The 13218-nt window shown below is 39.7% G+C and overlaps 1 protein-coding gene across 1 annotated transcript; it reads left to right on the plus strand.

The window, feature by feature from the left end:
- Nucleotides 1-308: 308 nt before the first annotated feature.
- Nucleotides 309-7002, plus strand: LOC115417013 (uncharacterized). The gene is made up of 5 exons (XM_030130934.1): nt 309-429; nt 909-1124; nt 2448-2677; nt 4959-5284; nt 6043-7002. The coding sequence occupies exons 1-5, from the start codon at nt 395-397 to the stop codon at nt 6229-6231; spliced, it is 996 nt and encodes a 331-aa protein (XP_029986794.1). The 5' UTR covers nt 309-394; the 3' UTR covers nt 6232-7002.
- The last annotated feature ends 6216 nt before the right edge of the window (nt 7003-13218 follow it).

Consider the following 13218-nt stretch of genomic DNA (forward strand, 5'->3'; position numbering starts at 1 on the left):
AGAGGAGGAGAGAGAGGGAGGACAGAGGAGGAGAGAGAGGACAGACAGACAGATCTGTTTTCCCTCTGGATCTTCCATTCCTCTGTTTCTGTTCTGACACCTGCTTCATCTACTGTTTACACCATCTAAATGGTCTCTGGTCAGTCAAATGCGTTAAATGTGTCAATCATTTCATTGTTTTTGAGTTGAGATTTCACTCCGTTGTCCTATGATGTTTGTTCTGATCCAGCGTTGACGCCGTTGGATTGGATTGAATGACATCCAACGCTCTGTGTTGATGCAGTTCAGGACTCTGATGATGACAAACACCACCGTCCTCCTCCTTTTCCTTGTTGGTCTGGACTCTGCTCTGGGATCAGTGGTGAACAGACAGTACCAGATAATACAAAGTCACATGACCTGGGCGGACGCTCAAACACACTGCAGGAGGTGGGACTTCCATTCACACCATTATTCAAATCCATGTTCAGAGGGTGATACGATATGATCAAATATGACAGAATAGGATCAAATATGACAGGATATAAAAGAATATAGGATTCCAACTGAATCCAGATCAGTTACAGTAGCAGATGGATTTCTGCTGTATGTCTTCTGTGGGACTGGGAGGGACTGGGGGGAAAGGGAGGGACTGGGAGGAACTGGGAAGGACTGGGAAGGATGGGGGGGACTGGAGGGACTGCAGGGACTGGGAGGGACTGGGAGGGACTGGGGGACTGGGAAGGATGGGGTGACAGGAGGGACTGGGAGGGACTGGGAGGGACTGGGAGGAACTGGGAGGAACTGGGAGGGACTGGGAAGGACTGAAGGGACTAGGAGGGAGTGGGAGGGACTGTGGACATAGACACTTTGTTTTCTTGTTAATGGTTCTGATTCTGACTAAATAACTTGTCTTTTTGTCTAAACAGTTCCGGCTTCGTTGACCTGGCCACCGTCTACAGCCAAACTGATGTCAACAATATGGACCTGATGCATTTTTACGCCTGGACGGGCCTGTATCGGACTATCCCAAATTCCACCTGGCTCTATCTTTCTGAACATTCGTCATCTAATTTCAAAACCTGGGCACCTGGAGAACCACGGGAACACGATCTGTGTAGTGTGGCACATTACCCCAACAAGCTGTAATGTTTCATATATATATAAGTGCTATATAAATCTAATCCATTATTATCATTATTATTATTATTATTATTATTATTATTATTATTATTATTATTATTATTATTACTGATGACAGCTGTAGATAACCTCATGTTGTTTCGTTCGTCATATAAATATAGAAAATCTAACAGATCACTTCTTATGATGCTGAACATCTGTCAGGATACTGGACCATATTTGGACCATATGTTCAAACCCATTTACCATGAACTAACTTCCAACAAGCTAACACTGCCGGATGATACTGTTCCAAAAGAATAATGTCTTACTGCTGAGTTCAAATCCTATAAATGCACAAATCAATAAATGTTCTCCTCATTAATCCACATCTGAAAAGACAACAGAGTCAAAGTCTAGACTTTGGTCTTGGTCGTGGCTTAGTCTCAGTTTGTGTGGTCTGGACTACAACACTAAGAAATAAGTCTGGCTATGCAAGACTAATGACAGTAACATGTTCTGCTTCCAAAAAAAAAAAAAAAAAAAAAAAGATTCATTAAAAAAAGCCTCCTTATGTTCCATCCCAGATGTTGGTGTGGGGGCAGTATGTTTGATTCTCAACAGTAAAATGTGCTAATTATTGCACAAATGTGTCCTTCAAAGGTGCGGGAGACTTTCATGACCAATTTTTCATCAAATCTGTCAAACCTCAGTCATATCCTCAGTATCATGAATCTGTTTGTCTGTCATTACTCACCTGAAACTCTTGCATTATGATGAACAGTTTCTTAGTGCATCCACCAGAAACAAACTGGGTGTTTACAAACAGTCGGTAGGTAACTCAGGCATCTTCAGAATTTTGTTGTGACATGCATTGTGGGAAGCGAAGGTTTGTGCAGCCACCTGACAGCGGCAGCTGGAACAGACACGTTTCCGCATCGTGTTTGTTTCATCCATATAATATCATATGGTTGCGCTGCTGCTGTCAGGCAGCTGTGTGAACCTCCCTTTCCCATCGTGCACGTCTTGACAAAATTCCTCAGATGCCCGAGATCCCTCCCGGCTCTGTCTGTAAACACACGGTTTGTTTCTGGTGGATGGAACTAGGAAACTGTTCACCATGAGAAAGAGATTCAGGTGAGTAATGACAGACAGACTAACGGATTTGTGATACTGAGGATATGACTGAGGTTTTACAGATTTGATGAAAAACTGGTCACGAAAGTCTCCCACAGCTTTAAACCTGATCATTAATGCAGGTGTTTGTTTTCCTTGGGACATTTCTAACACATGGATCTGTGGGACCTCCTGCTCTTTGTGACCCTGGTGTATGTTTTTTTTGACAGAGCTTATGGAACCAGCTGTGACAGTCCTCACTTTGCCTATTGTGACCACTATGTTCGCGATGATGATGATGACGAGTACCACAACAGACTGGCATTTTTATCATGGACCATGACGTGGTCTGAAGCTACGAAATACTGCACATCTCGTTATCGGACCACTGTGGCCACGATGCACTCCACCTCTACCCGGAAGGAAAACTTTCCAGTGTGGATTGGACTGTACCGAGAAGGTGAGAAGTTCTACTGCTACATAACCCCCCTCCACACACACACACACACACACACACACACACACACACACTCTGAGACGTTCCAGTATTATGATATAGTATTTATATAGTATATTGTACAAATAAATACAACACAGAACAGTGTAACGTTGCCTATCTCCACACAACACCACGGCTCCCTCCTTCATGCACCCCCCCCCCCCCCATATGGGGCCTACCTGTCCCTGCGCAGGGCCACTCATCTCTCTGGACTCTATACACCACCTCCCCCAACCTTTCTAGCACCTCACAAGGCCCCACCCAGTGACAGTCCAACTTAGGGCATCTGCCCTTCTTCCTCCTCGGGTTATACACCCACACTAGGTCTCCCGCTTCAAAGTCCCCGCTCCTGGCCCTCATGTCATAGTTCCTTTTCTGCCTCACTCCTGCTTTCTGCAGCTGATCTCAGGCAAAAGCATGAGCTGACTCCATTAGATCCTGGAGCCTCCGGGTGTGTTCTGGTCCTGGTGGACCTGCCAGTGAGTCTGGGGGTCTCCTGAAGGCCATTTCTGTGGGTGTCCACAGTGCTCGCCCCAACATGAGCAAGGCAGGCGTGCATGAAGTGGGGTCCTGCACTGTAGATCTGTAGGCCAATAAGATAAAGGGGGATGTGCATGTTCCAATTCCACTGATGTTCTGCAGTGAGCATGGCGAGTTGCTTTGCCAGCGTCCTGTTAAAGCGCTCGACTACTCCATTGCTTTGGGGATGCAAAAGAGTAGTCTGAGTCTTTTTCATGCCAAACGATCACACATTGCAGAGAACACAATGGACTCAAAATTCCTTCCCTGGTCACTGTGGATGACTTCGGCTGCCGGAAAACCTGGCAAACATTCCTTCCACCAGGGCATCTGCCACAGTCTCTGCCTCCTTATCGAGAATGGCATATGCCTCTGGCCACTTAGTAAAGTAGTCCATGGCAACCAAAACATAACGGTTTCCCTTGGAAAAGGCCCATGATGTCCACTGCCACACTCTCCATTGGGGCCCCTACTGCCAGCTGCTGGAGCTGGGCATGGGACTGGCCTGGGGGACCTTTGTGTGCTGCACAGAGGTCACAGCGGTGACAAAAGTCTTCAACATCCCTCCTGATCTGACCCTAGTAGAACCTCTGCCTGAGTCGATGAAGGGTTTTTGAGACTCCAAAGTGTCCTGCTCCAGTAGTTCCATGACAAGCCCTTAACACTGACTCCTTCAGTGCCCTGAGGACCACCACCTGCCACCTCTCTTCTCCAGTAGCTGGCTCCTTCCAGGCTCTCTGGAGCACTCCATCCTTCAACCAGAGGGCCTTAAACTTATCAAACAGACCCTTAATGGCCGGCAAGTATCCTGCAAAGTCATACCAATGTGGCCTTTGTCCCGACTCCACCCACGGGTGAAATACTTATGCTCTGGCGTACCGACATAATCACATCCCTCACCTCTTCTTTGAGCTTTGGGCGAGCACAAGTCTTGTCATACAGCACCGCCGTTCTGTCGGCAGGCTCATGAGCAGAGTTAGCCACATCCAAGCTAACTGCTGCTACCGTAGATGAACAGGGGGAACTCCAGTGTTTTACTTCTGACACCACTGTAATGTCCAGCCAGATGTAAAGAGAAGAAATGAGGGATCTCCAAACAAGCAGCCACTTTATTTACCAGCTACACAGTTACTGTCGGCCGTAACCACACCGAAATACAACACAGCACAGTGTAACGGTGCCTATCTCCTGCTCACAACCACACACACACCACGGCTTCCTTCCTTCCTTCCCGCACATGCACCCCCCCCCCCCCCACACACACACACACACACACACACACACACTCATCCAATACATTTCTGCCTTATACACATGCACACATGCACCCTTAAACTAACAGTAACCACATAACTCCTGAACAGCAGAATAACAGGAAAAAATTACAACAACAATATAACTCCAGGGTCACTACAATATATAATGTATAGTATCTAACAGCAGAAGAACAATGTCCACATCCATTCAGTGAGTGAGACCTCCTCCTTTGGTTTTACTGTTGAAAGAATCAAAGGTTCAGATGTAATTCTGTTGTAAATGAATGCAGGTCATTTGGATTTCACTACTACATTTATTTCTTGTATTGTGTATCTATGGTAACTGTGACAGCAGGTTGTCTGTTAATTGTGTCTCCTAGCTGGTGTACTGTAAACAGACTGTTCTATTCTGTTGTTGCTGTATGTTAGTGTTCTACTGATGCAGGATGTTAACCCTCTGTGTGCAGGGGAAACATGGAGCTGGAGCACCGGAGAAACAGACTATAAACACTGGGATCGTAACCAGCCCGGCACCGGCGACTGCGTCACCATCAGCTCTAACACAAAGAAAATGAGCACCCAAGACTGCTCATCCCTGTATCCTTTCACCTGCTTCAGGGACAACCTGATCCTGGTGAAGGAGAACAAGACCTGGGAGGAGGCGCTGGAGCACTGTCGCTCCATCTGGACGCACCCACACAACTCTGACATCCACTACAGGTTGGTCAGTGTCCAGCCTGGAGAAGACCACGCCTACATGAGGTTCAGGGTCAGAGAGGCAACAACAGAGAAGGTGAGGAACGGAACCATCTGTGTTTCTGTTCTATGTGCAGTAGAACCTGGTAGAACCAGTCCACCGTTGGACCATTCCTTTACTTCTGTAGTATTTTTGTTTTGAAATACGAGTGGAAATCCACAGAACGAGTGAGAGTCATACTAACCGCCACTAGTCAGCACTGAGTTGGTACATGCTCAGTGGAGGAGCCTCCGCTCGCTCAGTTCACGGGGTCGTTTAGTTGAGGCAACATTGCAAGAGAAAAACGTGGTTATGATTTCAGCCAAGAAAAAATGCCAGAAATAGTTTTAACTGAAGTTTTAATGGAAGGAGATTCTCCATATTTTTAAGGTAGTTTTTGAGTGGTTTGTGGGGTTAGATTTGGGGTGGGTTTAGGGAGCTTTTGGGGATGTTTTTTGGGTTGGTTTGTGGGTCGGTTTTTGGGGTCTGGAATGGATTAATTATATTTCACCTCATTTCAATAGGGAAAAATGATTTGAAAAATGCAAAACAAGCTCGGTCATGGACTTAATGAAATTACTGCGAGGTTCTACTGTATCACTTTGTGTTTTGTAGGTGTGTGTACAGAGTGTGTGTCAGTGTGTCTCTGTGTGGACATCCTTCTGTCCACTCTGTGGGTCTGTTGTGTCAGTGTGTCTCTGTGTGGACATCCTTCTGTCCACTCTGTGGGTCTGTGGTGTCAGTGTGTCTCTGTGTGGACATCCTTCTGTCCACTCTGTGTGTCTCTGGTGTCATGGGTGTGTCTCTGTGTGCAGGTGTGGGTGGGTCTGCGTTTCCTGGTGGATCAGTGGCGGTGGGTGAACGGAGTGCACATGTTGTTCTCAGACCTTCCTGAGTGTCCCGTTGAGCAGCAGAGGTGTGGAGCTTTGTCCACAAACTCCAACAGCAGCACTCTGGAGCCCATGGACTGTCTGGAGACAAACAACTTCCTGTGTTACATTTAGATCTGCAGCTGTTTCACAGAGTCTGTGCACTGTTTGTTTGCATTTCTGGGGTGTAGAACTTCACTGTAGAAAAGTCATGACTTTAACAGAAGACACTGTCACCGTTAGGGATAGGAATCAAGAACAGGTTCTTTTTGAGAACCGGTTCCCAGTAGCTCGATTCCTTGGAATTGTTTGCCTGCCTGCTTAACAGTTCTGCATATCGATTCTGCCTTTGTTGCGCATGTGCGATGGCGTCACTTGCACACTGCATTGTTTTGGTCAGAACGTCCAACATGGTGTTAAGAATGAAACGCTCCAAACAGACGACACCAGGTCTAGACAACACCAGGTCCAAACAGACGACACCAGGTCTAAACTGACGACACCAGGTCTAAACAGACAACACCAGGTCCATCTGGAACACTATCAAAGCTCCCATTTCTTCAAAAGGGTGAAATCCCTCCAATCTGCTCAAACATTCGTCCACAGCATGTGATTCATTTACAGAATCAGAATCAGAATTGCCTATATTGTCATTTGACAGCACTGTACAATGTACAGTACATAAAATGAAATTGAGTTTGATGTTAGGGACATCAGGCCGCTGCAACCTAGTCATGCTGCCACAGAACCCTTTCTTTGAAACTTGCAGTGAAGAACAGAGAGGATAATGTAAGCACATACATAAGACATCATACAGTATACACACATTACACGTGGTCACATGATGGAACTTTTTCAGGGGATTTGGTAGGTTTTGGGGGACAGGGTGAAAACACAGAGTTCGAGGGCAGACAAGGAGCAAGTGGGGAGGGGGCAGTATGTGTGTGTGTTGTGTGAGTCCTTGGGAAAAAGTTCATGTGTGAAATAAGAGACACACAGAGGCCTTCTGTCCTTCAGTTGTTGCCAGTCCCCATCAATTCACTCCCTACTGTGTCCTGACCATGAAAAATGTTTCGACTGCAAAGGGAGGAGATTAGAAAGAATCCGGCTGCTTTTCCTCAACTCTCAGGGGAAAAAACAATTTGACCAGGGGAAGACTTGATTTCTGCTTTATTTAGTTATAACTCACATTTTCGTTATAAGTGGGCCTCAGCATTACTCTTCACTTCAGAGCAGTAAGGTCTCTAAACAGTTCGTCCACTTACCCTCTCAGTCCCGCAGTTTGGCGAAGCCCTTCCACGGTCTGACCAGCGATGTAATCCAACTTCTTAGGCGAGTCCGCAGCTCGTCCGGCCAGGTCTCACACACTATCCCCTGACTGCGTCACTACCCGTTGTAATTCCTTCACATTGTCAGTCACCGCTTTAAAGTGCTCCTTAATTTCGACCAACAGCAGCAGGGTTTCTTTGCATGCTGCTGTCTTTCCAATTTTCCAATAGACCAGGGCAACTCCAAGACCAATTAGAAGGTGTCCCACTATCATAAATCCAAATAAGTAGATATCTTCGATGGCCTCCACCGACAGAACCGACAGACACACCACTCTCCACTTGTCCCAAGCATCAATGGTGTATCCGGCTGTGAAAGTTCCGTCAGGGCAGGCGGGCTCCCCAGGACCCATCTTTCTGGGTGAAAAAATCTTGTCAATTGCGTTGAGTGACCAGTTGATAAATTCCATATTTGCTGTTCGAGAGCTCAGCAAGCAGGGGATCCAAAAGTTAAAGTAAGTCAGACGAGACAACCGCAAGGGCAAAAGCAGAGTTGGGGGGCAAAAAGGCAGGACAGCTCAGAAAACACGTCTGCTCTCTTTGAAGGACAGTCAGAATAGGAATATCACGTATTTGATACACTACTTATCAGCGCTTGTGAATTTGGCGGCAGAGCGAACACCAGGCTTTCCACTGGGCCTGGTTCTGGTGCGGGCAACAAACGTCCTGCCCCCTCAAATAAAAGTTCCTGATGGTAGGGGAAAGGAAATGAGGTGCACAACAACGGGAGACAGAGGAATTGGTAAAGCATCTTTAGTTTCGCTTTCACTGTAAGGTGCCCCCACCCACCCCCCCCAGCCCGGCATCATCTGTTATTAATATGTGTGTATACTGTATATGTTATATTTTCTGTACAGATGGAAATATAAAAGACAATTAATGCAAACAAACCCATTTGTACTCTTTTATTCCCTCACCCAATGAGAATGGATAAGAGAATCAGAATTGTTAAATTCTTATCGATACCCATCCCTAGTCACAGTTCAAATACAGAGCCTTTAGACGACAGCAAAACAACCCCTGAACTCACTGAAGTAGAAAAGGACCTGGAAACAGAGCTCATCCTGTTGAGACTGAGCCCAAAACCACCACGAAAACACCTCGACCTGACGCTGGGAACAGAACTGGCACAGGTTTAAGGGGGTTTTGGACAGAACACATGGGAGTTTGGGCTGGTTTTGGCTGGAGAATAGTAACAATTATTATTTTGGCATCATAAATATTGAGATAAATTGTACCCATGTTTTCAGAAATGTAAAATTTCAACATTGTATTTTTCTTTTGCTCCTTTCTTTTAATCAAGATGAACGTAGATGAACTGTGTAAAGTAGTGAGATGAACAGTTGATAAATATGCAGCTTTAATATTTCAGTTACTGTGAGGTGGCAGTTTAAATTCTAGATTGTGTGATTATTTCTGTGTCTATGAACAGTCACTGTCAATAAAATCACTGTCCATACATGAATAAAGTGTCCTGTAAATGAATGTGTTCTCCTCATTAATCTGTTCAGGGATCTGTTCAGGTAGAATGTTCCATTAAATGTCATTTGTTTCTATGAGGTTGAGCTCAGAACACAGTTGACCAGAGGAACTTTACACAGTGTGGATGTTCCAGGATCTATGGTCTGTTTGAGTCACAACCATTCCATGGTGTTGATGTTGGTCCATTGGAACTGAGCCCCTGTTCAAGGAAGAGCCCTTTGACCTCTGATGAGTTTCATTCTAAAATAAAGAGTGTTCTAATCAGAACCTGTTTATGTTACAAGGGTTTCATTCAGAACTGACCCAACGGTTCTGGTCCACAATCCTTTCATTCCCAAGGGTTTGGTCCAACCTGAAAGCCTGAAGTGTTCCAGGATGTTTCACATCTTTACTCCAGTGATCATCAGCGCCCTCCGGTGGTCAAAGAGGAAGACCATGTTGGACAGGTCTTCACAAGGACAGTAGGACCACTTTTTAAATGAAATATAAGAGGAAAATACTAAATTAGGTACTAATGGACAGAACTAGGTTCTTCTATGTTTTACAAACATGATCATTCTGGACAGGTCCACAAATCTGAGTTCCAAAGACAGAGGACACTTGGCTCCGCCTCCAGATCCTTAAATTATACTTAAAGTTAACTGAAAGATGCCTTAGAGTTAAGCAAAAGTGAGTAATTTAACACTTACAGACCCAAACCTCCACCTTTAACCCTTAAAGACCCAAACCTGTAATCAATTTTGTGAGAAGATCAAATTTTGCAAAATCAAAATAGCAAAAAAACCTGACCTGATTGAGAAAAACAGATGTCATTTTTGGATTTAGCGGTGCAAAATGGTCCTAATTCAGTTGAAAAAACCTAGATAACTTGCAAAAAACATTTTTTTGTAACCCAGTGTCATTGATCGATGATCTATTGATCCTCTAAGTGTGAGTGGGCTAAACTCTTCCAACTCTCCTGCAGTGAACCGTTTAGACCAGGGGTCTCAAACATGCGGCCAGGGGGCCAAATGTGTCCTGCCAAAGGTTCCAATCTGGCCCATGGGATGAATTAGCAAAGTGCAAAAATTCCACAGTCTTGAATTGAATTAAGCAAACAAACAAAAACAAATCTTCAATGAAGTAAAAAAATCTTGAATTAACAACTTAAAATTTTTGTCTTTGTTTTAGTGCAAAAAATAACATTAAATTATGAAAATATTTACATTTTCAAACTATCCTTTAACAATAAAATGTGAATAACCTGAACAAATATGAAAAACCTGAAATGTCTAAAGAAAATTCAGCATAATTTGAACTATTTTCTGCCTGTTCCTCAGAGTTTAGTGTCTTTGTAGATCTGATCCATAATCCACATGTAGAAATGATAAGTTGAGGCAGAATATTGTTAAAATTGCACTTATTTTTCTTAATACATTTCAGTTTTTTCAGGTTATTCACATCTTTTTATTTTGGATAGTTTATAAAAGTAAGTATTTCCTTAATTTAGTGTTTTGGGGTTTTTTTTTTGCACTAAAACAAAGACAAAAATTTGCAGTTGTCATTATTTACAGTTTATTCTGTTATTATTTTACTGGTTCGGCCCACTGCAGATCAAATCAGACTGAATGTGGAACCTGAAAGAACATGAGTTTGAGACCTTGTTTTACTTTTTTTTTTTAACCTCATTTTTTTCATTTTTCATTATTTTACTCAATTTTTGTTCATTTTTTTCATTATTTGACTTTATTTTTCTTGTTTTTTTTTTTGTTTTTTTTTTCCCATTTTTTTTTTTCATTATTTTACTTTATCTTTGATCTTTTTTAAATTATTTTACTCAATTTTTGTTCAATTTTTTTCATTATTTGACTTTATTTTTCTTCATTTTTTTCATTTTACTTTATTTTTGTTCATTTTTTTCACTATTTTACTCAATTTTTGTTCATTTTTTCATAATTTAATTTTTTTTGTTCATTTTTTTTTCATTATTTTACTTTCTTGTTTTTTTTTTTTTTTTTTTTTTTAGTATTTTACACTATTTTTGTTCATTTTTTCAGTATTTGACTTTATTTTTGTTCTTTTTTTCTGTATTTTACTTTACTCAGTCTTTAGTGTCTTTGTAGATCTGATCCATAATGCACATGTAGAAATGATAAATTGAGGCAGAATATTGTTAAAATTGTACTTATTTTTCTTAATAAATTTCATCTTTTTCAGGTTATTCACATCTTTTTATTTTGGATAGTTTATAAAAGTAAGTATTTCCTTAATTTAATGTTTTGGGTTTTTTTTTTTTTTTTTTTTTTTTTTTTACACTAAAACAAAGACAAAAATGTGCAGTTGCCATTATTTACAGTTTATTCTGTTATTATTTTACTGGTTCGGCCCACTGCAGATCAAATCAGCCTGAATGTGGAACCTGAAAGAAAATGAGTTTGAGACCTTATTTTACCTTTTTTTTTTTTTTTACTTTATTTATTTATTTTTTCCCATTTTTTCCATTGTTTTACTAAATTTTTGTTCAATTTTGTCATTATATTTGACTTCATTTTTCTTCTTGTTTTCTTTTTTTTTCATTATTTTACTTTATCTTTGTTCATTTTTTTTATTTTACTCAATTTTTGTTCATTTTTTGACTTTATTTTTGTTCATTTTTTTCATTTTACTGTATTTTTGTTTATTTTTTTCACTATTTTACTTCTGTTCAGTTTTTTCATTATTTTGCTCAATTTTTGTTCATTTTTTCACTATTTAACTTTTTTCATTATTATACTTTATTTTTGATCATTTTTTTCCCAGCATTTTTCTTTACTCACTGTTTAGTGTCTTTTTAGATCTGATCCATAATCCACATGTAGAAATGATAAGTTGAGGCAGAATATTGTTAAAATTGCACTTATTTTTCTTAATACATTTCAGTTTTTTCAGGTTATTCACATCTTTTTATTTTGGATAGTTTATAAAAGTAAGTATTTCCTTAATTTAGTGTTTTGGGGTTTTTTTGCACTAAAACAAAGACAAAAATTTGCAGTTGTCATTATTTACAGTTTATTCTGTTATTATTTTACTGGTTCGGCCCACTGCAGATCAAATCAGACTGAATGTGGAACTCGAAAGAACATGAGTTTGAGACCTTGTTTTACTTTTTTTTTTTTTTTTACTTCATTTTTCATTATTTTACTCAATTTTTGTTCATTTTTTTCATTATTTGACTTTATTTTTCTTGTTTTTTTTCCCTTTTTTTTTCATTATTTTACTTTATCTTTGATCTTTTTTAAATTATTTTACTCAATTTTTGTTCAATTTTTTCATTATTTGACTTTATTTTTCTTCATTTTTTTCATTTTACTTTATTTTTGTTCATTTTTTTCACTATTTTACTCAATTTTTGTTCATTTTTTCATAATTTAATTTTTTTTGTTCATTTTTTTTCATTATTTTACTTTCTTGTTTTTTTTTTTTTTTTTTTTTTTAGTATTTTACACTATTTTTGTTCATTTTTTCAGTATTTGACTTTATTTTTGTTCTTTTTTTCTGTATTTTACTTTACTCAGTCTTTAGTGTCTTTGTAGATCTGATCCATAATCCACATGTAGAAATGATAAATTGAGGCAGAATATTGTTAAAATTGTACTTATTTTTCTTAATAAATTTCATCTTTTTCAGGTTATTCACATCTTTTTATTTTGGATAGTTTATAAAAGTAAGTATTTCCTTAATTTAATGTTTTGGGTTTTTTTTTTTTTTTTTTTTTTTTTTTTTTTTTTTACACTAAAACAAAGACAAAAATGTGCAGTTGCCATTATTTACAGTTTATTCTGTTATTATTTTACTGGTTCGGCCCACTGCAGATCAAATCAGCCTGAATGTGGAACCTGAAAGAAAATGAGTTTGAGACCTTATTTTACCTTTTTTTTTTTTTACTTTATTTATTTTTTTTTTTTCCCATTTTTTGCATTATTTTACAAAATTTTTGTTCAATTTTGTCATTATATTTGACTTCATTTTTCTTCTTGTTTTCTTTTTTTTTCATTATTTTACTTTATCTTTGTTCATTTTTTTTTATTTTACTCAATTTTTGTTCATTTTTTGACTTTATTTTTGTTCATTTTTTTCATTTTACTTTATTTTTGTTTATTTTTTCACTATTTTACTCAATTTTTGTTCAGTTTTTTCATTATTTTGCTCAATTTTTGTTCATTTTTTCACTATTTAACTTTTTTCATTATTTTACTTCATTTTTGTTCATTTTTTCCCTGTATTTTACTTTATTTTTGATCATTTTTTTCCCAGTATTTTTCTTTACTCACTGTTTAGTGTCTTTTTAGATCTG

The sequence above is a fragment of the Sphaeramia orbicularis genome, chromosome 3 (assembly GCF_902148855.1).
Source record: "Sphaeramia orbicularis chromosome 3, fSphaOr1.1, whole genome shotgun sequence".
NCBI classification, from domain to species: Eukaryota; Metazoa; Chordata; class Actinopteri; order Kurtiformes; family Apogonidae; genus Sphaeramia; species Sphaeramia orbicularis.